Below are 25,678 nucleotides of genomic sequence, written 5' to 3'. Positions count from 1 at the left end.
ACAGTGTATAGAACCAGAGGGTACCCCTACTTGTTTTTTTGTGTTTGTTTGTTTTGTTTTTCGTTCTTTGTTTTTTTCTTTCCCTTTTTTCCTCTTTTTTCCCCTTCCTTTTACCAGTACAACTTGTTTTTAGCCACTCTGCACTAGTCTAGCCACTCTAGTCTAGAGCAAAACGACTAGAAAGAAGAACTCACCACAAAAGAAAGAATCAGAAAATAGTACTCTCTCCCACAGAGTTACAGAATTTGGATTACAATTTGATGTCAGAAAGTCAATTCAGAAGCACAATTATAAAGCTACTGGTGGCTCTGGAAAAAAGCATAAAGGATTCAAGAGGCTTCATGACTGCAGAATTTAGATCTAATCAGGCCGAAATTAAAAATCAATTCAATGAGATGCAATCCAAACTGGAGGTCCTAACGACGAGGGTTAACGAGGTAGAAGAAGGAGTGAGTGACCTAGAAGACAAGTTGATGTCAAGGAAGGAAGCTGAGGAAAAAGGAGAAAAACAATTAAAAGATCATGAGGAAAGGTTAAGGGAAATAAACGACAGCCTCAGAAGGAAAAATCTATGTTTAATTAGGGCTCGGGAGGGCGCTGAAAAGGACAGAGGACCAGAAAGTGTATTTGAACAAATCATAGCTGAGAACTCCTCTAACGTGGGGAGAGAAATAGGCATTCAGATCCAGGAGATAGAGATGCCCCCCCCCCCCAAAATCAGTAAAAACCATTCAACACCTCAACATTTAATAGTGAAACTTGCAAATTCCAAAGATAGAGACCAGAGTGATCTAAAACACATTTGATTTGAGTACCTTTAATACCTTTCTATATCCTACAGAATACTTTCTGAGAGCATATCAGACTCTTATCTTGCCCATGCTATTTCTCTACCCTCATCTCTCTCTAGACCCAATGACTTATTGGTATTTCCTGAAGCATGCCATTCTATTACATTCCTACATGACTTAGTTTCTCTGGATATTGCCTGGAGTATTCTACTCTTGTCTGGTAAATTCCAGCTAGTATCCTCTGACTTTCTGCCTCTCTGAATTCCTTTCTGACCTATCAAGGCAGAGTTGAAACTACTTTCTTCATAGACTTTCTCTATTGTAGTGCCCAATGCAGAGTCATAGTGATTTGAAAATTTGTTTCTAGAGAGCATAGACTATGTCTAATTTCTGTGCCTTCAGAGCCTGACATATGGTAGTCTTAAATTATCTTTGAATAGGGAAGCAAAATGCTTTGTTTAAAAGTAGGAGGAGGGCAGCCTGGGTGGCTCAGCGGCTTAGTGCTGCCATCAGCCCAGGGCATGAACCTGGAGACTCCGGATCGAGGCCACATAAGGCTCCCTGCATGGAGCCTGCTTCTCCCTCTGCCTGTGTCTGCCTCTCTCTCAATCTGTCTCTCTCATGAATAAATAAATAAAATCTTTAAAAAAAGAAGTTGGAGGAACTTGTCAACATGTTGTTGATAACCTCTTTGATCCAAGATTTGATGTCTGAAGTAGGTGATATTAATTCCTTCATTAATTCAAGTGTTTTTTGAACATCTACCCTAAGCTAGGCATGGGAATACAATGATGAATAAAAAGAGATATGTTCTTTACTTCTCTTAGGGAGTTGAAGATTTATTGGGGGAAACTGTTCATTTGCTTGAATTATTAAATAAAATAGAACATATTTTGGGTTTGGTCCATGATGTCAGTCTGAGATTTTCCCTAACACAAAGTTTTCTGCAGTATAAGGTCAAAACCTTTGCCTGTTGGGCTACTTTAACTTTATGTATGCCGGAAGTCTGTCTTTTGTTCTTCAGCACAGAAAAACCATTTTGGCTTATGGACACTACAAAGAAACAACCATGTAGAACAGGTGAACATCTTGTTTTAATTGAAGCAAAGTTTGTGTTTGGATATCCATGGAGGGTTGAGATACACAAAAGTGCCTTTACAGTTTACCTAATGCATTTGTTGTGTTTTTGGTTTTGCTTATAGGAAAATCAAAGGAATAGGGAAGCATTCAAGAATCAACAAAACAGGATCACCTTCTTAGATTGGAGGGACTACCTTTAGGTAGTGACGTGTTATAATATATGCCCAAGCAAAGAGAAGTTTTATCCAGAAGGATAGTGTAGTGATACATTTCACCTACCAACTTTAGTGTAAAACAACTGGGTACAAGATGTTGGGTTCTCTACCCCAACAGCAGCAAATGCCTATGTACCAATGGGAATTACTTTTCTCAAAACTGGACTCTGTCCATTTCCTCAATTAACTTTACAAGGGTGGTTTAGTTGCTTGTTTTTGATGAGAAAAGGGGGTTCTTGCACTGGTTAGGTGGCCAGGCAAGGTTACCAAGGGGCTCATTCTGGCTCCAGAAAGGGCAGCAAATCATGCCCACTGCCTGCAACCAGATCATCTCCACTCCTCAGAACTTGATCAAGTCTACTTCATTGGATTGGGTCATTCCCACTCTGGGTAAGTGGGAGTGGGTCATCCCTACTGCCTGAAGCCGGGAGATCGTCCCCACTCCCAGCTGAAGAAGGCAGGCAGTCCCTGGCGAGCTCTCTTCCACCAGCAACTCTGGATTTGATCGCTCCCATCAGACCTTCAAAGGATCTGAATGTGGCTGACTTCTTCATGTCTCCAAGCTTCCTGCAAACAGCAGAGCCCATGGTGGACACGGCAGCTGGCGTCTTTTGTTTCATGTAAACATCGGACACTTGAACGTTGTGCCAGCTCTTGGACGGATTCTGCCTTAGTGCCACCAAGGCTAGGAGGCCCAGCTTCCTTTTGAGCTCCGTGCAACGCCTTTCTTTGGCTGCCAGAGTGTGGCGTAGGGTTACAATTTCCTCCTCCAATTTAGTGAGCTCGGATTTGAGCTCCTTTCGTGCAGCCCCTGGGAGATCCTCTGCTTCGGCAGTCTGGCAGGATTCAGGGGCGCTCGCTGAAGTCTCTGTCGTGGTGCCCGGCATGGACTAGGAAAGATCTTCATGAAGAGAGTCCAGGTCCAGTTCCTGGTACAGAGAGTTGAACTGGTGGCCAGCGGAGAAAGAATCTCGGCCAGCAGAGTGGAAATCCAAACCTGTAGGGTCCGACTCCCGGCTGGTGTAACAGGACTCTGGGGGGGATGGATCCATATGGTAGTGGGTGGGCGGGTCTCCTCGGTGGGCCTCAAGTCACTGACATGCAGGGGGGATGCGTCGGCTCAGTGCATCCACTTCTGGGTGGAGGGAGGGAGTGGGCGGGCAGGGGCAGGGCAGGCCCTGGGAGCTCAGGGCGCTAGGCGGGGTTTCCGGGTTGAAGGAACCCTGGACTCCCCCGAAATGACTGCACACTCCTGGTGGTGTTTCCACGTCACAATGAACATGTGAGGTGGTCAGTGCGCAGATTATTATCAGAGAAGAGAGGTATTTTTCCTTTTTCCACAGTCCAGGATAGATCTCCGCCTTCGAACAAAGTCTGGCTTCCTTTACAGACCTCTTTGCACCACCCCAGACTTGGCCAAACTCTTGAAAATCAGTTGAACCCTTTGTAAGAACAGAAATTTATTTAAAAAGCCCAATACAGAAAACAAATGAAAACTGCCCGGGAGTGGGGGCACAGAGTTTAGAACTCATAAATTCCATTTTCCCTTCCCTGGCTACCAAAGAGCCCGAGAAACTCCTAGGACTTCTCATAAAGTAGATTTGAAGGCTCCTCATAATCTTGAGTCTAGGTGATGATGAACATGCATGCTCCTGTGGCTTGAAGTATCAACGGTGCCAGAGGCTTCGGATAGTGAAACTCAGAAAGGGAGTCTGACCAGTCATAGTTGCCTGTTATTTTTAGGAGGAGAGAGAAGGAGAACAAGTAAATCCCTAATTGTTGTGGCAATTTTAAGCTTAATAAAAGCAAAGACTACTATACTCAGAATTTAGGAGAAGAGAAATAAGACATATGCACATGGACAGTGTGTGGGTTTTTAATATTGCAGTTGCTTTTTTTTTCTTCCCAATCAGCCACTTATTTCTGAAAGCATGTCTGCCCACATACATGGCTATCAGATGTGGGAAATGGTCTGCAAAGTAAAGTCATAGTTGGATAGTGTCTGTCTGGATATAAAACTGCCATATCCCTTATTTCCAGTCAGAGCTTATAATTCATACAGTGGAAAAATCAGGACTTTAATCCAGTGAGGGCAGGTGATCACCTATCACTTAGTCCATTGCTAGGCTGCCCATTCCCAGGGAATAGCCTTGAGCAAGCTTTAGGTTCTAGTGATTTTGTTGGAGATTCTGGTAGTTACTGCAAGCTTGATCTTATGGTACATGATGTGATCCTTAGCAAATTCCAGCATTTGCCATACACATGCCCTATGTAGCTACAGTGAAGCATCTAGCTGGGCATCCAAACTAACTTAAGCCTTTTGGGTTTATATTAAATAACTCTTTCACATAACTTAGTAGTGTTTATTACGTCTTGCTCTGAAGTGTGTACTTCTTTAGATTAAAAAAAATGAGGATTGTTCTTGTTGAAAGCATGAAAGTTTGGCTATGGGTATAAAGGCCTGAAAAGGGCAGCAAGGACTGCCTAAAAAGTGTTTTGTTTGGGGCACCTGGGTGGCTCAATGGTTGAGTGTCTGCCTTTGACTCAGGTTGTGATCCTGGGGTCCTGGGATGGAGTCCTGCATTAGGCTCCTGTCAGGCAGCCTGCTTCTCCCTCGCCAGTTTCTCTGCTTCTCCCCCTGTGTCCCTCATGAATAAAAAAAAAAATCTTTAAAAAAATGTTTTATTCCACAGAGTGAACTTTTCCTCCATTGCCTGCAGAAACACTAGTGGTTTCAGGAATGCTCTCTTTGAATTGGAACTCTTTCAAAACTGAGGATGAAAGTTAAAGAACACCCTGAATTAAGCTAAATAACATGAAACACACATTGTCCATTCAAAGTTAAGATTCCAAATGACCAGATTTGAGAGTGGGAAATATCAGTGAGGGTGACAGAACATGAGAGACACCTAAATCTTGGAAATGAACAAGGGGTGGTGGAAAGAGAGGTGGGCAGAGGGTTGGGGTGACTGGGTGATGGGCACTGAGGGGGGCACTTAATGGGATGACTACTGGGTGTTATGCTTTATGTTGGCAAATTGAACTCCAATAAAAAAAATATACAAAAAAACCCCCACAAAAAACCCCCAAATGACCAGATTTGAATTTGCGTTTGATTATCCTTCTTTAACTATTTCAGCTACCAGCTTCACTGCCTGTTCTTTTTCTATGCTCCATGCACTTCAGTTCAAAGAATGAAATCTCTTGTTAAACTTTGATTCTTGTAAGTAGTGTAATGATCCAAAACAAAACATGGCCTCTGGAAGGGGGCCTCCTAGCTAGCTAGCATTGTTTTGACCTCATGAATAGACCTACCTGTGCAAATAAGTAACACAATAGACAATCCATTTTATTAGGCTTATGTATAACCATATACAAAACATTTATTTTTTGAAAATGTAGATCTGTCTAATGAAATTTCATTTAATTTACAGTGATTCTAACCAATTGTTTGAATAAACTATCCTATTAAGTTGTAAAATATTGAACTATTACCCCGTGGTTTTAGAATCTTACATCTCTAGTTTAGACAGTGAAATAATTTTTTATTTTATTTTATTTTATTATTGGAGCTCAATTTGCCAACATAGAGCATAACACCCAGTGCTCATCCTATCAAGTGCTCCCCTCAGTGCCTGTCACCCAGTCACCCCCACCCCCCACCCACCTCCCTTTCCACTACCCCTGTTCGTTTCCCAGAGTTAGGAGTCTCTCATGTTCAGACAGTGAAATAATTTATATCACATAAAAAGGTTCACAAAGTTGTTAATCTGAAGCTGATAGCTTATTGATGCTATTTAGGTACTAAAAACAGCCAAAATATTTGTTTCAGTAACCTGTGAAGAAAGCGTTTGAGAATTATTTTCAATCCTATAACAGTTTGCTATCTTTTATTTCCAAGGAAAACATTATTGACCGGTTTTTATTTTATTTTTATTTATTTTTCATTTTTTATAGTTTTTTTAAATAATAAATTTATTTTTTATTGGTGTTCAATTTGCCAACTGCAGAATAACACCCAGTGCTCACCCCGTCAAGTGCCCGACTCAGTGCCCATCACCCATTCACCCCCACCCCCCTGCCCTCCTCCCCTTCCACCACCCCTAGTTCGTTTCCCAGAGTTGGAAGTCTTCATGTTCTGTCTTCCTTTCTGATATTTCCTACCCATTTCTTCTCCCTTCCCTTTTATTCCCTTTCACTATTATTTATATTCCCCAAATGAATGAGACCATATAATGTTTGTCCTTCTCCGATTGACTTACTTCACTCAGCATAATACCCTCCAGTTCCATGCACGTTGAAGCAAATGGTGGGTATTTGTCATTTCTAATGGCTGAGTAATATTCCATTGTATACATAAACCACATCTTCTTTATCCATTCATCTTTCGATGGACACCAAGGCTCCTTCCACAGTTTGGCTATTGTGGACATTGCTGCTATAAATACATCAGGGTGCAGGTGTCCCGGCGTTTCATTGCATCTGTATCTTTGGGGTACATCCCCAGCAGTGCAATTGCTGAGTCGTAGGGCAGGTCTATGTGAACTGGTGCAGCCACTCTGGAAAACTTTGTGGAGGTTCCTCAAATAGTTAAAAATAGACCTGCCCTATTGACCGGTTTTTAGTAAAGAATGAATGTTAATTATTTCTCTAGTAAGAGTGATGAATTTATATATCAGTCCTTCTTAAACATAAAGGTAAATGGTACAACAAAAATCATGTTTTTTTCACCCTACTACTGTTTAGTAGTTTGTATGTTATGATTTATAAATAAATTATTGAAACTTGAATGTAAAAGCAAAGCCATAGCCTTCACCAGGTCTGGATTGTTTGGGATAAAAGAAGTGAGATTGTACTAACTGATACTTGAGTCTAGAAATGACTAGAGACTTGTACCAATGCCAGCAGTTTTAATCATTGGAATTCTTTTGTTATAAAGGATCAATATAGAGCTTCCTGATTACACCAACTTGTAAAATAATCCACATTGGTGGTTAAGATTGCTTCTGAAGAACTGACAATTCACTCTGCTGGCCAATCAATTGCACTGTTAGATTTAACCATAGTGAGTTCTCTAGGGCTTATTTCTGATACTGCAGAACTTCCACCATGAACATTTTGTTAATTTTAGCTGAATACCAGGAAAAATGTTTAAATATTTAATTAAGCCTGAAAATAAGGCATGTAATTGAAACCCTAAGCCAGTCAGAATGTATCAAGAGTAGGAAGAGAAAATTGGTAGTTGGACCTTTCTTGTGAAAAGCCAGAATAGTATGTTTGATTTCAGTTTGGAAGTTATTTTCACTACTATCTCATATCATTACCCAGTTCCATCAATAATATATGCAGTGTGTCACCACCCCCCAACAGAGATTTTCTCCATATGAACTGGAATATTTTCTGCAGTTTACAGCTGCAAGCATTATTACTACCAATACTTATATTTCAGTTGTTGAGTTTGTCTTCATTTTGGATGACATTTCCTTTCAGCAGCCCTTCTACATGGACTAATTAGCTTTAAAAATACTAGCTATATTATAGAATAGGATTTTCCTTTCTGAAGCCCAAACATGCAGTCAGGATATTAAGTTGGAGTTACTGTTATTCACTCTCTTTGATGGTGTATAGAGTTGTGGCAGGAATCCCCACAGGAATGAAATTAAAATTTAGAATCTGTTCTCCTTCCACAGCTGCCTATTTTCATGAGATGATACGTATAGGGTGAATGGGCTTGTTAGCAATTTTGTCATACAGATCCTAGAAGAAGAGAAATGACAGGGAGATGGAGAGGTGGAGATAAGAAAAAGAAAATGATCAAAAGATGTAGAACTTTCCATAGATTAAAAACAAAAATTCTTCTGGTTGGAAACATAAAGATGTTAGGTGTATATATAAAGGCCTACAGAATGTAGCAGGTGCTCCTTAAACACTGTATTTTGTTCTAGAAAATAAAATTTTCCTTTGATGCTTGCAGAAATGCTAGTGTTTCAGGAATTCTCACAGACTTTGAACGAGAACCTGCCCTCTTGGTTTAGGATGAAGGGCAAAGAAGCCTAGGAACTAAGCTTAATAAAAGGCAGAATGGGCAAACTTTAGAGGGAATTTCACAGTGTAGGATGTTCTCATTTCCCTTTTTTTCATTTGGATGAGGAAAGTGTGGGGCTACTGATTCTCCCTTCCTAGAAGTTTGACTTTTGTTTTCTTTTTATATGTTGGAAAATAGCATGGTGGAAGATAAATACTGGGGCAACAGTGGGGAGTCGTCTAGGAAAGAAAGTGGGCAAAGCTGGTATGCGAGCCAGTGAAGATTTGGTCAGTTATGGGCTAGTAGATATAGATTGTTTGTGTTTTGTGAAGGGACTGAGGGCTTTGCGTGTTGTAGTTACAATCTAGAAGTTCAGAGGATGCCATAAAAGAGAGCAGGAGATTGTAAAAAGACAAGATTGGGACTTGCTTCTCACTATCACCCTCCTCCCCAACCAACACACTTTCTGGATTACATGCAATTCCAACATGTGTAGACTGCTGCTAGAATACCTGCAGTAGGACCAGACTACTTGACCCTTAACCAAGCAGGAAAATTTATCTGGATAATATTTAGATTTTGTATACCAGGAGATACATCTTTCCTCGTGACTCGGCACAGAGTGGACATCTACAGAGAGGACAGAGTAGAAGTACATGGAAAGGCTAGCCCTGAACATAGAGGACCCCCAGAACTGACTGGGAAGACTTGTGGTTGGGGTGCTGAAGTCCTGAAGCTTGGCACTGACGGTTTTGAACCAGCAAAATGTGGATGCTGGGGCGGGGGCGGCAATGCAGCTTGACTGACATAACTGCAGATTACAAAGGCCTGGGAATAATCAGGTTATTAATAGAAAACTCATGATTTTTTAAGGTTAGGGTCATTGTGGTGGATTTGCTGTAACATGAAAAACCTAAAGACTGTACTCTATTCCCTGGTTGCTTAGCTATTCTGGTCTTAAAATTGTCACCCCTGCTATGGCAACAGCATAATTATTTTCTTGATTCTGAGATACAATCAATTGTACATCTCCATTTTAATAAGAGGTTTCTAGGGGGAAAACCTACTCTATTAAAGCATACATTGATTTTAAGATGAAATCCCAATTTTAGAAACATTAAAATATCACAAAATGTGCATTTTAGAATTAAAGGAATACAGTAGTAATGCAACAAGCTACAAACACTAATGGCTCTGCTTGAGTCTTCTACTGGAATTCAGAATGGGCTTTCTTTTATTTGGGGAGAGAGTAGTCTTTTCTGTCTAGAATATCTTTGTTATTAAAAGTTTTTTAAATTCCAGGGGCCCCTGGGTGACACAGTTGATTGGTTGTCCCACTCTTGGTTTCAGCTCAGGTCATGATCTTAAGGTCCTGAAATCAAGCCTTGAATTGGGCTCCAAGCTCAGCAAGGAGTCTGCTAAAGTTTCTCTCTCCCTCTCCCCCTCCCTGTGAGTTCTTTCTTTCTTTCTTTCTTTCTTTCTTTCTTTCTTTCTTTCTTTCTTTCTTTCTTTCTTTCTTTCTTTCTTTCTTTCTTTCTTTCTTTCTTTCTTTCTCTCTCTCTCTCTCAAATAAATAGATCTTTTAAAATTCCAGTATAAACATATAGTGTCATATTAGTTTCAGGTGTACAATATAGTGATTCAACAATTCCATATATCACCCAGTGCTCATCATGACAAATGCACTCTTTAATCCCCATCACATATTTAACCCTTTCCCCTCCTCCATTGCCTGTCTGGTAACCATCAGTTTGTTCTCTATAGTTGGGAGTCTGTTTCAGTCTGTTTCTTGTATTGAGTGTGTGTGTGTGTGTGTGTGTGTGTGTGTGTGTCTTTTCCTTTGCTCATTTGTTTTGTTTCTTAAATTCATTCATATGAATGAAATCATATGGCATTTGTCTTTCTCCTTCTGGTTTATTTCATTATACTCTCTAGGTCCATCCATTGTTGTTGCAAATGGAAGGATTTCAATCTTTTTTACATGGCTGAATAAGAATGGATTTTGGTTTTCACTGGTTCCTCTCTCCTTTCTGAAAGAAAGAACAGAAGGAAATAGCATTTTTTACATATCTGCTGTAATAAATGGAAGGAAAACTTCCAAACTTTTATACTATCCAGTATCCAGTTTGGACTAGTATAGTCCAAACTTTAATACTCATGAAGATACTAGCCAGTAGGATCTAACAGTACATTAAAAGGATTGTTCATCATGACCAAATGGAATTTATTCCTGGGATACAAGGGTGGTTCAACATTTGCAAATTAATCACCATGATAGAACACATTAATAAAAGACAAGAATCATATGATCCTCTTAATTGAGACAGAAAAATCATTTGACAAAATACAGTATCCCTTTATAGCATCCCTTCTTGATTAAAACTCTTCAATGTAGGGATAGAGGGAAAATACCTCAATATTATAAAAGCCATATACAAAAATCCCACAGCGAATATTATTCTCAATGGGGAAAATTGAGAGCTTCTCCCCTAAGGTCAGGAACATGACAAGGATGTTCACTCTCACCACTGTCGTTCAACATAGTACTAGAAGTCCTAGCCTTAGCAATCAGACAACAAAAAGAAATAAAAGACTTTCCATTGGCAAAGAAGAAGTTAAACTGTCACTCTCACTCTCACCATATACATAATACTGTATATGGAAAACCCAAAAGACTCCACCCACAAAATTGCTATAACTCATATGGCAATTCAGGATTGTGGCAGGATACAAAATCAATGCATAGAAATCAGGTGCATTTTTATACACTAACAATGAGACTGAAAAAAAGAGAAATTAAGAAATTGACCCTGTATACAATTGCACCAAAAACCAGAAGATACCTAGGAATAAACCTAACTGAAGAGGTAAAGGACCTGTACTCTAAAAACTATAGAACACTTATGAAAGAAATTGAGGAAGCACAAAGAGATGGGGAAACATTTCATGCTCATGCATTGGAAGAATACATATTTTTCATTAATGTGGTGTATCATGTTGATTGACTTGTGAATGTTGAACTACCCTTGCGGTCTAGGAATAAATCCCACTTGATTATAGTGAATGACTCTTTTTTTGTTGTTGTTCTTGTTAATGACTCTTTTAGTGTACTCTTGGATTTGATTTGCTAGTATGTTGTTGAGAATTTTTGGATCCATATTCATCAGGGATATTGGTCTATAATTCTCCTTTTTGGTGGGGTCTTGTCTGGTTTTGGAATCAAGGTAATGCTGCCCTTGTAAAACGAATCTGGAAGTTTTCCTTCCATTTCTATTTTTTGGAAGAGTTTGACAAAAATAGGTTATTAATTTTTCTTTAAATCTCTGGTAAAAATTGCCCTGGAAAGTCATCTGGCCCTGGACTTTTGTTTGTTGGGAGATTTTGATTACTGATTCAATTTCTTTGCTGGTTATGGATCTGCTCAAGTTCTCTATTTCTTCCTGTATCAGTTTTGGTAGTTTGTATGTTTCTAGGATTTTATCCATTTCTTCCAGGTTGGCCAGTTGGTTGGCATGTAATTTTTCCACAATATTCTCTTATGATTGTTTATATTTCTGTGGGGTGTTTGTTGTGACCTCTCCTCTATCACTCATGACTTTATTTATGCAGGCCCTTCATCTCTTGTGATAGTCTTTGTTTTTATTTATTTATTTATTTATTTATTTATTTATTTATTTATTTATTTATTTATAATATTTTTTATTGGAGTTTGATTTGCCAACATATAGTATAAAACCCAGTGCTCATCCTGTCAAGTGCCCTCCTCAGTGCCCATCACCCAGTCACCCCATCATCCCTCTCACCTCTCTTTCCACAACCCTTTGTTCATTTCCCAGAGTTATGAGTCTCTCATGTTCTGTCTCCCTCACTGATATTTTCATTCATTTTCTCTCCTTTCCCCTTTATTCCCTTTTACTATTTCTTAGATTCCCTGAATGAGTGAAACCATATAATGATTGTCTTTTTCCAATTCACTTCACTCAGCATAATACCCTCCAGTTCCATCCATGTCGAGGCAAATGGTGGGTATCTATCCTCTCTAATGGTTGAGTAATATTCCATTGTATATATAGACCACATCTTCTTTATCCATTCACCTTTCCATGGACACCAAGGCTCCTTCCACAGTTTAGCTATTGTGGACATTGCTGCTATAAACATCGGGGTGCAGGTGTCTCGGCTTTTCACTGTATCTGTATCTTTGGGGTAAATCCTCAGCAGTGCAATTGCTGGGTCGTAGGGCAGTTCCATTTTTAACTCTTTGAGGAACCTCCACATAGTTTTCCAGAGTGGCTGTACTAGTTCACATTCCCACCAACAGTGCAAGAGGGTTCCTCTATCCACATCTTCTCCAACATTTGTTGTTTCCTCTCTTGTTAATTTTCCCCATTCTCACTGGTGTGAGGTGGTATCTCATTGTGGTTTTGATTTGTATTTCCCTGATGGCAAGTGATGCAGAGCATTTTCTCATGTGCTTGTTGGCCATGTCTATGTCTTCCTCTGTGAGATTTCTCTTCATGTCTTTTGCCCATTTCATGATTGGATTGTTTGTTTCTTTGGTGTTGAGTTTAAGAAGTTCTTTATAGATCTTGGATACTAGCCCTTTATCTGATATGTCATTTGCAAATATCTTCTCTCATTTTGTAGATTGTCTTTTAGTTTTGCTGACTGTTTCTTTTGCTGTGCAGAAGCTTTTTATTTTGGTTCAGTCCCAATAATTCAGTTTTGCTTTGTTTTCCTTGCCTTCATAGATGTATCTTGCAAGAAGTTGCTGTGGCCAAGTTAAAAAAGGGTGTTGCCTGTGTTCTCCTCTAGGATTTTGATGGATTCATGTCTTACATTTAGGTCTTTCATCCATTTTGAGTTTATGTTTGTGTATGGTGTAAGAGAATGGTCTAGTTTCATTCTTCTGCACATGGCTGTCCAATTTTCCCAACACCATTTTTTGAAGAGGCTTTTATCATGTGGATAGTCTTTTCTGCTTTGTTGAATATTAGTTGCCAATAGAGTTGAAGGCCCATATCTGGGTTCTCTCTTCTGTTCCATTGATCTATGTATCTGTAATGTGCCAGCACACAGTCTTGATGATCACAGCTTTGTGATCTGGCATTGTGATGCCCCCAGCTCTGATTTTCTTTTTTTAATATTCCCCTGGCTATTCAGGGTCTTTTCTGATTCCACACAAATCTTAAGATGATTTGTTCCAACTCTCTGAAGAAAGTCCATGGTATTTTGATAGGGATTGCATTATATGTGCAAATTGCCCTGGGTAGCATTGACATTTTCACAATATTAATTCTTCCAATCCATGAACATGGAATATTTTTCATCTCTTTGTGTCTTCCTCAATATCTTTCAGAAGTGTCCTGTAGTCTTGAGGGCAAAGATCCTTTACCTCTTTGGTTAGGTTTATTCCTAGGTATCTTATGCTGCTTTTAGGTGCAATTGTAAATGGGATTGATTCCTGAATTTCTCTTTCTTCAGTTTCATTGTTAGTACATACAAATGCCACTGTTTTCTGGGGCATTGTTTCCTGCCCCACTGCCGAATTGCTGTATGAGTTCTAGCAATCTTGGGGTGGAGTATTTTGGGTTTTCTATGTGCAGTATCATGTCATCTGCGAAGAGGGAGAGTTTGACTACTTCTTTGCTAATTTGAATGCCTTTTTTTTTTAGAGCATGTGCCAAGTTTATTTATTTTTATTTTTTTTATTGGAGTTCAATTTGCCAACATATAGCATAACACCCAGGGCTCATCCCATCAAGCGCCTTCCTCAGTCCCCGTCACCCAGTCATCCCCACCCCCCGCCCACCTCCCTTTCCACCACCCGTTGTTTGTTTCCCAGAGTTAGGAGTCTCTCATGTTCTGTCTCCCTTTCTGATATTTCCCACTCACTTTTTCTCCTTTCCCCTTTATTTCCTTTCACTATTTATTATATTCCCCAAATGAATGAGACCATATAATGTTTGTCCTTCTCCGATTGACTTATTTCACTCAGCATAATACCCTCCAGTTCCATCCACGTCGAAGCAAATGGTGGGTATTTGTCGTTTCTAATGGCTGAGTAATATTCCATTGTATACATAGACCACATCTTTTTTATCCATTCATCTTTTGATGGACACTGAGGCTCCTTCCACAGTTTGGCTATTGTGGATATTGCTGCTATAAACAACGGGGAGCAGGTGTCCTGGAGTTTCACTTCATCTGTATCTTTGGGGTAAATACCGAGCAGTGCAATTGCTGGGTTGTAGGAAGATCTATTTTTAACCCTTTGAGGAACCTCCACACAGTTTTCCAGAGTGGCTGTACTAGTTCACATCCCCTCCAACAGTGCAAGAGAGTTCCCTTTCTCCACATCTTCTCCAACATTTGTTGTTTCCTGCTTTGTTAATTTTTCCCCATCCTCACTGGTGTGGGTGGTATCTCATTGTGGTTTTTGTTTTTGTTTTTTTAATTTATTTTTTTAATAAATTTATTTTTTATTGGTGTTCAATTTGCCAACATACAGAATAACACCCAGTGCTCATCCCGTCAAGTGCCCGTCACCCAGTCACCCCATCCCCACCCTCCTCCCCTTCCACCACCCCTAGTTCGTTTCCCAGAGTTAGGAGTCTTTATGTTCTGTCTCCCTTTCTGATATTTCCCACACATTTATTCTCCCTTACCTTCTATTCCCTTTCACTATTATTTATATTCCCCAAATGAATGAGAACATATAATGTTTGTCCTTCGCCGATTGACTTACTTCACTCAGCATAATATCCTCCAGTTCCATCCACGTTGAAGCAAATGGTGGGTATTTGTCGTTTCTAATGGCTGAGTAATATTCCATTGTATACATAAACCACATCTTCTTTATCCATTCATCTTTCGTTGGACACCGAGGCTCCTTCCACAGTTTGGCTATTGTGGACATTGCTGCTAGAAACATCGGGGTGCAGGTGTCCCAGTGTTTCATTGCATCGGTATCTTTGGGGTAAATCCCCAACAGTGCAATTGCTGGGTTGTAGGGCAGGTCTATTTTTAACTCTTTGAGGAATCTTCACACAGTTTTCCAGAGTGGCTGCACCAGTTCACATTCCCACCAACAGTGTAAGAGAGTGTTCCCTTTCCTCCGCATCCTCTCCAACATTCGTTGTTTCCTCTCTTGTTAATTTTCCCCATTCTCACTGGTGTGAGGTGGTATCTCATTGTGGTTTTGATTTGTATCTCCCTGATGGCAAGTGATGCAGAGCATTTTCTCATGTGCATGTTGGCCATGTCTATGTCTTCCTCTGTGAGATTTCTCTTCATGTCTTTTGCCCATTTCATGATTGGATTGTTTGTTTCTTTGGTGTTGAGTTTAAGAAGTTCTTTATAGATCTTGGAAACTAGCCCTTTATCTGATACGTCATTTGCAAATATCTTCTCCCATTCTGTAGGTTGTCCTTTAGTTTTGTTGACTGTATCCTTTGCTGTGCAAAAGCTTCTTATCTTGCTGAAGTCCCAATAGTTCATTTTTGCTTTTGTTTCTTTTGCCTTCGTGGATGTATCTTGCAAGAAGTTACTGTGGCTGAGTTCAAAAAGGGTGTTGCCTGTGTTCTCCTCTAGGATTTTGATGGAATCTTGTCTCACATTTAGATCTTTCATACATTTTGAGTTTATCTTTGTGTATGGTGAAAGAGAGTGGTCTAGTTTCATTCTTCTGCATGTGGATGTCCAATTTTCCCAGCACCATTTATTGAAGAGACTGTCTTTCTTCCAATGGATAGTCTTTCCTCCTTTATCGAATATTAGTTGACCATAAAGTTCAGGGTCCACTTCTGGGTTCTCTATTCTGTTCCACTGATCTATGTGTCTGTTTTTGTGCCAGTACCACACTGTCTTGATGACCACAGCTTTGTAGTACAACCTGAAATCTGGCATTGTGATGCCCCCAGATATGGTTTTCTTTTTTAAAATTCCCCTGGCTATTCGGGGTCTTTTCTGATTCCACACAAACCTTAAAATAATTTGTTCTAACTCTCTGAAGAAAGCCCATGGTATTTTGATGGGGATTGCATTAAACGTGTAAATTGCCCTGGGTAACATTGACGTTTTCACAATATTAATTCTGCCAATCCATGAGCATGGAATATTTTTCCATCTCTTTGTGTGTTCCTCAATTTCTTTCAGAAGTGTTCTATAGTTTTTAGGGTATAGATCCTTTACCTCTTTGGTTAGGTTTATTCCTAGGTATCTTATGCTTTTGGGTGCAATTGTAAATGGGATTGACTCCTTCATTTCTCTTTCTTCAGTCTCATTGTTAGTGTATAGAAATGCCATTGATTTCTGGGCATTGATTTTGTATCCTGTCACGCTACCAAATTGCTGTATGAGTTCTAGCAATCTCGGGGTGGAGGCTTTTGGATTTTCTATGTAGAGTATCATGTCATCTGAGAAGAGGGAGAGTTTGACTTTTTCTTTGCCAATTTGAATGCCTTTAATGTCTTTTTGTTGTCTGATTGCTTAGGCTAGGACTTCCAGTACTATGTTGAATAGCAGTGGTGAGAGTGGACATCCCTGTCTTGTTCCTGATCTTAGGGGAAAGGCTCCCAGTGCTTCCCCATTGAGAATGATATTTGCTGTGGGCTTTTCGTAGATGGCTTTTAAGATGTTGAGGTATGTTCCCTCTATCCCTACACTCTGAAGAGTTTTGATCAGGAATGAATGCTATATTTTGTCAAATGCTTTCTCTGCATCTAATGAGAGGATCTTATGGTTCTTGGTTTTTCTCTTGCTGATATGATGAATCACATTGATTGTTTTAAAGAGTTAATCTTTATTAACTCTCTTCTTCTGCTGGGTATAGGGTCTATTTGCTGTTTTTTCTGTAGCTCCTTTATATGTAAGGTTAGCTTTTGTATTTGAGTTCTTGAGTGTTGAACCAGCCTTGTGTCCCGGGGATAAATCCTACTTGGTCATGGTGAATAATTTTCTTAATGTATTGTTGGATCCTATTGGCTAGTATCTTGTTGAGAATTTTTGCTTCCATGTTCATCAGGGATATTGGTGGGTAATTCTCCTTTTTGGTGGGGTCTTTGGTTTTGGAATTAAGGTGATGCTGGCCTCATAGAACGAATTTGGAAGTACTCTATCTCTTTCTATCTTTCCAAACAGTTTAGTAGAATAGGTATGGTTTCTTCTTTAAACATTTGATAGAATTCCCCTGGGAAGCCATCTGGCCCTGGACTTTTGTGTCTTGGGAGGTTTTTGATGACTGCTTCAATTTCCTCCCTGGTTATTGGCCTGTTCAGGTTTTCTATTTCTTCCTGTTCCAGTTTTGGTAGTTTGTGGCTTTCCAGGAATGTGTCCATTTCTTCTAGATGGCCTAATTTATTGGCGTATAGCTGTTCATAATATGTTTTTAAAATCGTTTGTATTTCCTTGGTGTTGGTAGTGATCTCTCCTTTCTCATTCATGATTTTATTAATTTGAGTCTTCTCTCTCTTCTTTTTAAAAAGGTTGGCTAATGGTTTATGTATCTTATTAATTCTTTCAAAGAACCAACTCCTGGTTCTGTTGATCTGTTCCACAGTTCTTCTGGTCTCGATTTCGTTGAGTTCTGCTCGAATCTTTATTAACTCTCTTCCTCTGCTGGGTGTAGGGTCTATTTGCTGTTTTTTCTCTAGCTCCTTTATGTGTAAGGTTAGCTTTTGTATTTGAGTTCTTTCCAGTTTTTGAATGGATGCTTGTTTTGCGATGTATTTCCCCCTTAGGACTGCTTTTGCTGCATCCCAAAGTTTTTGAACAGTTGTATCTTCATTCTCATTAGTTTCCATGAAACTTTTTAATTCTTCCTTAATTTTCTGGTTGACCCTTTCATCTTTTAGCAGGATGGTCCTTAACCTCCACGTGTTTGAGGTCCTTCCACACTTCTTGTTGTGATTTAGTTCTAATTTCAAGGCATTACGGTCTGAGAATATGCAGGGGATGATCCCAGTCTTTTGGTTTCGGTTCAGACCCAATTTGTGACCCAGTATGTGGTCTATTCTGGAGAAAGTTCCATGTGCACTTGAGAGGAATGTGTATTCAGTTGAGTTTGGATAAAGTTCTGTAGATATCTGTGAAATCCATCTGGTCCAGTGTATCATTTAAAGCTCTCGTTTCTTTGGAGATGTTGTGCTTAGAAGACCTATCGAGTATAGAAAGAGCTAGATTGAAGTCACCAAGTATAAGTGTATTATTATCTAAGTATTTCTTCACTTTGGTTATTAATTGATTGATATATTTGGCAGCTCCCACATTTGGGGCATATATATTGAGGATTGTTAAGTCCTCTTGTTGGATAGATCCTGTAAGTATCATATAGTGTCCCTCTTCATCTCTCACTACAGTCTTCGGGGTAAATTCTAGTTTATCTGATATAAGGATGGCTACCCCTGCTTTCTTTTGAGGACCATTTGAATGGTAAATGGTTCTCCAACCTTTTATTTTCAGGCTGTAGGTGTCCTTCTGTCTAAAATGAGTCTCTTGTAGACAGCGAATAGATGGGTCCTGCTTTTTTTATCCAGCCTGAAACCCTGCGCCTTTTAATGGGGTCATTAAGCCCGTTCATGTTCAGAGTTACTATTGAAAGGTATGAGTTTAGTGTCATCATGATATCTATTCAGTCCCTGTTTTTGTGGATTGTTTCTTTGGATTTCCTCTTTCTTTTACAGAGTCCTCCTTAATATTTCTTGCAGAGCTGGTTTGGTGGTCACATATTCTTTCAGTTTCTGCCTATCTTGGAAGCTCTTTATCTCTCCTTCTATTCTGAAATAGAGCCTTGCTGGATAAAGTTTTCTTGGCTGCATGTTCTTCTCATTTGGGACCTGAATATATCCTGCCAGCCCTTTCTGGCATGCCAGGTTTCTGTGGAGAGGTCTGCTGTTAATCTAATATTTCTCCCCATGTAAGTTAGGGATCTCTTGTCTCTTGCTGCTTTAAGGATTTTCTCTTTATCTTTGGAATTTGCAAGTTTCACTATTAAATGCTGAGGTGTTGGGTTTTTATTGATTTTAGGGGGAGATCTCTCTATCTCTTGGATGTGAATGCCTGTTTCCCTCCCCAAATTAGGGAAGTTCTGAGCTTCGATTTGTTCAAATACATATTCTGGTCCTCTGTCCCTTTTGGCGCCCTCTGGAACCCCAATAAAATGTAGATTTTTCCTTCTGAGGCTGTCATTTATTTCCCTTAACCTTTCCTCATGGTTTTTTAATTGTCTTTCCCTTTTTTTTCAGCTTCCTTCCTTGCCATCAAGTTGTCTTCTAGGTCACTCACTCTTTCTTCTACCTCATTAACCCTCATCGTTAGGACCTCCAGTTTGGATTGCATCTCATTGAATTGATTTTTAATTTCAGCCTGATTATATCTAAATTCTGCAGTCATGAAGTCTCTTGAATCCTTTATGCTTTTTTCCAGAGCCACCAGTAGCTTTATAATTGTGCTTCTGATTTGGCTTTCTGACATCGAATTGTAATCCAAATTCTGTAACTCTGTGGTGGGGAGTACTGTTTCTGATTTTCTTTTGTGGTGAGTTCTTCTTTCTAGTCATTTTGCTCAGTGCAGAGTGGCTAAAAATGAGTTGTACTGGAAAAAGGAAGAAAAAAAAAAGGAGGAAGAAAAAGGACAAACAACAAACAAGCAAAGAAAAAATAAGGAGGGGGTACCCTCTGGTTCTATATACTGTAAATCCCTGGACTTCCCCTGGAGCTTCACAGCGCTGCTGGGTGGAGAACTTGCCCTTCCCCGTCCTTCCAGCTGGTCTTCTGGGGCGGGGCCTGCTGTGCCGGTTCTCAGGTGTGTGCACCTGGGGAGATGCTCCGCCCCTGCTGCTGACCCCGTGAGGCCCCGTCCCCTGGCGGCCCCGCCCCTCCCAGGCGCAGGGTGACCCAGGAGGGACAACCCCCCTGGCGGCGGCCGGGTCCCCAGCCCCGGCGTCAGCTCCCGCGGTACCGACCGCAGCTCCCCGTCCGCACTGGCCTGGATGCTCCGGGGCGGGGGGCGCGGCCCCGCACAGCTCGGGGGCGCCCGGCGGCGGCGGCAGGAGCGTCCCCGCCGTCCCGGGCCCTGCCCGCCTCCCCGCCTCCCCGCCTCCCCGTCCCGGGGGGAGCGCAGGGTCCCGGCCGTGTCCCCCGCGCCCTGGGCTCCGGGGCCTGCGCTGCTGGGGTCGCTCCCGGGGCCGCGGCTCCCGAAGGCAGCAGGGCGCAGCCCCCTCCGCCCGGAGCCCCCGCCCGCCCGCCCGCCCGGCTGCTCCCCGAGGCCCCGCCGGGCGCTCCAGCCCTTTCCCGCGCTCGGCCCGCGGGGTGTGGGGCGCCCTGCCCCGGGCGCACGTCCTGCCAGTGACCCCGGGAGGCTGGAGGCCCCACTGCCCACCCTGAGATCCTGCCCGAGTTCCTGCGAGCCCCTTTCCGTCCAGGAAGATTGGTAAAGTTCCTGATTCTCCAGGACTGGGCTTTCCTGTCCTGGGGGCTCCCGCCCCCCAGCCTTAGCCCGGCTCCTCGCGGGGCCCCTCCCCCACTGGATTCTTTCTTATTTTTATTTTTTCCGCCTTCACCTTGTTAGAAGTACAAACTCTTCCCTCTGTAGTGTGCCAGCTGTTCTCTCTTTAAATCTCAGGCCGAATTCGTAGGTGTTCAGGATGATTTGAAAGTTATCTAGGTAAGTTGGTGGAGACAGGTGACTTGGGGACCCTACTCCTCTGCCATCTTCCACTCTGGTCTCTATGGAAATAGATTGAGGAGTATTTAAGAGGTAGAATCTCTGACTTAGGAAACAACTGCAAAAAAGAGAGGGATGGATAGATTTGCAAGTTGATAAGAATGTAGAATTAAAGAGTTAATACTAGCAATGCTGGAGCTGCACGTTTGCTTTGCTTTGGCTCTTCTATTGGATTTCAGCTTACCTGCAACAACTGTCATGGACATCAAATAAAATGCCTCCATGAACATGTGGATACTGGATTAACGGTTTCCTCCAGACTTCCTCTTTTCTACTTGCTTCTACTCTTCTCATTTATATAACAAATCTATAAATCTTTTTAAAAGTTTTCTACCACCTTTTCTCTTTTTCTTCTGCAACCCCTATAATATGAATGTTTATTTGCTTAATGTTGCCTAAGAGATTCTTTAGCCTACCTTCATTTTTAAAAAATTCTTTTTTTTCTTTTTGTTTTGCAGGTTGGGTGCTTTCATCTATCTTGTCTTCCAGATCTTTGATCTGTTCTTCTGCATCTGCTAATCTACTCTTGTATATTTCTAGTGTGTTTTTCATTCCAGTTATTGTATTCTTCAACTCTGATTGGTTTCTCTGTTTTCTATCTTTTTATTGAAGTTCTCACTGAGTTTACTACTCTTCTCTCTAGTCTGGTGAGTATCTTTATGATCATTGCTTTAAACTCTGTCAAACATATTGCTTATCTCCATTTCATTTAGTTCTTTTTCTGAGATTTTGTCTTATTCTTTCATCTGGAGCATATTTCTCTGTCTCCTTATTTAGCTTGATTTTGTGTTGTTTCTCTGAACTGGGTGGAATAGTTACTTAACCTTGAAGGAATAGTCTTATGTATGCTTATCCCCTGTGTAGACTGTGTTTGGTGACTTTTATGGCTGGCTGGATCTGTGTCTGGTGTGCAATGCATGCTGTGGGTCAGTTTGTGCTGGGGCTACCCAGATGAGATAGCCAGAGCTCAGGTGGGTATGGGCTGGGGGCAGTTCTGAGGCTCTCTGTGCAGAAGGTGCCCTGGCAGGATAACTGAAGCTGAAGTGGGTGCAAGCTGGGGAATCCAAAGACCCTATGTACAGAGGGCACCTTGGGAGGATAGCTGAAGCTGAAGTGTGTTTAAGCTGGGTGTTCCAGGACTCTGTGTGCAGAAGGTGCCCTGGTGGAGCAGCTGGAGCTAAAGTGGGGCACAAACCAGGGTTCCAGAGTGCTCTGCACAAGGAGTGCCTTGGTAAGACAGCTGTAGCTAAAGTGGGTGCAGGCTGAGGTGGTCCTAAGGCTCTTTGTTTAAAGGGTTCCTAGGCAAGACAGCAAAAGCTGAAATGGGTGCAAGCTGGGGTGTCCTGATGTGGGACAGCTGGAAACACCCAGAGTGCTGTGCCCTGGGGGTGCCCTAGCAAGCTATCTGAAGCCAAAGTGGGGCCTAGAGTGTCCAGAGTGCTTTATGCTTGTATTACTGTGAGGTGATGGCTGGAGCTGTAGTGAGCGCTGTCCGGGGTGTTCCAGTGCACTGCCCTGCAACTGCCTTAGTGGGATGCCTGGGGCTGGTGTGGGCTAGGGGCTCATGGTTCACTGATGCAGTCGGTGGGTTAGGGTGCATAGACCTTGCTCTTATTCATGCTATCATGGTGGAAGGGGAGCATAAAATGTGGCACCTGCCAGCCTTTCTGACCTGGAGAGAGTTTTAGTAGTTCCTTAACTATTGGTAGGGCTCTAGGCTAGTTCCTTTACAGTCTAGCTGCTCTTTGAAACCAAGGCTTTTTTGCCTCAGGGCATAGGAATCTGCCACCCTGTCTCTTATACTATTCCTTCCCACTACAGTTTGCAGTATCAGCGGTGGAGGTTCCCGTTGCTACCATGTCTCTGTCTTTCTTACGGTTTTCTTTTGTGAGTAGAAGCTCTTCTTTTGTGAGACAGGTCTCAGTTCTTCAGGAGGAATTGCTCTATAAATAGGTGTAGGTTTGGTGTGTCCTTAGAGGACATGAGCTCAGAATCTTCTATGTTGCTATCTTGGACTGGAACACCTTCAGAAAAATTTTAACAATTTACCCTCTACCAGGAGAATATGAGTTTGTTTCCCTGCATTCTCTCTCTTTTTTTAATTTTTTAAAATTTTTTATTTATTCATGATAGTCACAGAGAGAGAGAGGCAGAGACACAGGCAGAGGGAGAAGCAGGCTCCATGCACCGGGAGCCCGACGTCGGATTCGATCCGGGGTCTCCAGGATCGCGCCCTGGGCCAAAGGCAGGCGCCAAACCGCTGCGCCACCCAGGGATCCCATGTTTCCCTGCATTCTCATTAACACAAGGTGTTATCATTAGTCTTTGTCAGTTTAATAGAAAAAATTTCATCTTACAGTTTAAATTTATATTTCTAGATTACTAGTTGAACTTAAAAATAAAAAAGATCTTCATTGAACATTTGTGGCTGTGCTATTTTGTTAAATTCTATGCTCTCATTTGTACCTAGTGCCCTTCAATCCATAGTCCTCTGTTTTACTCTCTCCAGAGAGTAAACTTTTAGTATTTTGTGATGATCTTTGCCATAGTTGCTTTACTAGATCTTAGGGAGAGCTATAAGAGTGTCTACCTCCTTAACTAGATTTTCAACCCATGTTAATGTTTTTAGTCTCGTTTCACACCACTACCCACCTCTTCCTACTGCCAGAGATACCTGGTGCTGCCAATTCCCAAGCCTTTTGGTGGAATACAATGTAATTTGCTTTGATTCTTGACTTTCTCCACTGCCAGTTTAAGATTTACTTTTCTCAGGTCTTCTGAATAAGTTACTGTTCTCCCTTGTGCTTCCCATCTTCTTCATTTTTGTGGTGGTTATCTCATCTCCTAATCTTTTTTGTCCTTATAGACTATGCCTTAAAAGTATATAATTCACTCTGCTGTTATTTTACTCTTTATTGGGGGACATGGAGTTTTAACAGGGAAGTCTTGAGTTGAATTTATATCTTGAAGTTGAAAGTGTTTTGCTGGGCCTTGTTAGGTTGGTAAGTACCACAAATATTTCATAGATTCAGAATGGATATAAAGGATAGCTGTTGAAACCAGAGAGCCTTGTAGATGCTCCAGATCAGTATAAGGAAGGCTCTTTTATTGATGAAAATTCTATTTATGATTTTTTAGAATATCTCTGCACTCATATTTTTAAAGGTACCAAACAGTTGGGTTGTTCATACAAGAAACTTGTGAAGTTGCTTATTTGCATGCAGTCTAATTAACCTGACAGGTACACATTTATTATATTCATAATTCAAGTTAAACCTCTCAGGGAAATTGCAAAATATTTAATAACTGATGATGCATGAGCACAGATAATCAGAATTGTCAGTGGCTGGAATAGGGTCTAGGAGGCCTTCTGCTGGGTCATTTATATGCTGGATCATACGATGATCTGGGCCATTGGGGAGGCCTAGGAAAGGGCAGAGTGAGGGAAGAGGAATAATTTGAGGCTGAGTGAAGCTCCTATTTGTCAACTGGTATAGAGGTATTTTTATATTTTATGGTAGGTAGACCACAATGGTATATATAATTAATTATCAACTTTGAGCCTTTCCCTTTCCTCCAACCATGGTGCCCTAATGTGAATTATTTACCCTTTTAAGGATGCTGTAGATGTTACTTTAACCTATTTTTTACCTATTTTGTCTGTCACTCATTATTTCCTCTACTCAATATCTTTCCCAGCTTTCTACACATGATGGATCCCATATATTAGATTCACGATCTCACTAGTTCTGAGCCAACCCTGAAGATGGTGGTAGTCTAATCAATAACATCAGCAATCTAGCACTTGCTCTCCAACAAGAGCCCTGGCTATCTAGGTAATCCCTGAGTTGTAGCTTTCCCTTCCATCTCTCAATATTGATTTTATTAGTAGGGTGGACTTCTGCCTCAGTTTCCTTCCCCAGTATGCTTGGTACCTGATAACTTTTGGTACATCCTACTTCCTTTGGTTCCCCTCTCCCCAGTCATTTTTGTTCTCTTGCTGCAAATGGACGGATATAGCCTGAAATCATGATATAGTTCCCATGGAACACAACTGACAACTGTCACCTCGGTGCTGTTCTTTACTCCTGGATTACATTGATACTTGTTCAACTCACAGCCAAGTATTTCTATGAACTCTGGATGTTATAGTATAGGCTGTCCAGCTGCCCCCACAGGACTATATTTTATACCTTGGATTGAGCAAATTTACCACCCTAAAAAAATAGATGTTATGTTATTAAGGATGGAGGGAAGAATGACTGACAGGTTAGCTATCAAATAGCTTTTGGCACACCATACTACATACTAGCATGGAATGTTCCCAACCCAACAGGCCCTCCAAGATATCTTGTGATGAAGCTTATAGTGGGCAAATGCTACTCAGATACTCAGGGCTTCCAACTGGCTTTTTAGTACTCCTCTCTTAACTATGAGAAGACAGCCAAAGATTATCATATATATGGGGAAAACTACACACGGAGGATACCAAAGCATGTAAACAAAAAATAAGTTGGAGAAGACAGACAATGTAGGGAGAAGAAAAAAGTTTTAAAATTATCAGTATTGTCAGAGAGATAAGAGAATATTATAATCATGAAACAAGAAGAGAATACTATAAAAGTAATATTTAGGGATGCCTGGTGGCTCAGTGGTTGAGCTTCTGCCTTCAGCTCAGGGCATGATCCCGGGATCTGGGATCGAGTCCCACATTGGGCTCCCTGCAAGGAGCCTGCTTCTCCTGTTGCCTGTGTCTCTGGCTCTCTCTCTGTGTGTCTCTCATGAATAAATAAATAAAACCTTTTAAAAAAACCAAAAAAAGGAATATTTGAAGAATAAAAAAA

The 25,678-nt window shown here is 41.1% G+C and overlaps 1 protein-coding gene across 1 annotated transcript; it reads right to left on the bottom strand.

The window, feature by feature from the left end:
- Positions 1–1,642: 1,642 nt before the first annotated feature.
- On the bottom strand, positions 1,643–3,303 carry TPD52L3 (TPD52 like 3). Its single transcript, XM_038551617.1, is given in 1 exon segment — positions 1,643–3,303. A coding segment is annotated over 1 exon segment (690 nt). The 5' UTR covers positions 3,139–3,303; the 3' UTR covers positions 1,643–2,448.
- Between the last annotated feature and the right edge of the window lie 22,375 nt (positions 3,304–25,678).

Source organism: Canis lupus, chromosome 11 (assembly GCF_011100685.1).
Source record: "Canis lupus familiaris isolate Mischka breed German Shepherd chromosome 11, alternate assembly UU_Cfam_GSD_1.0, whole genome shotgun sequence".
NCBI classification, from domain to species: Eukaryota; Metazoa; Chordata; class Mammalia; order Carnivora; family Canidae; genus Canis; species Canis lupus.
The sequence above is the reverse complement of the archived record's forward strand: the minus strand, read 5'-3'. Positions and strand labels throughout refer to the sequence as shown.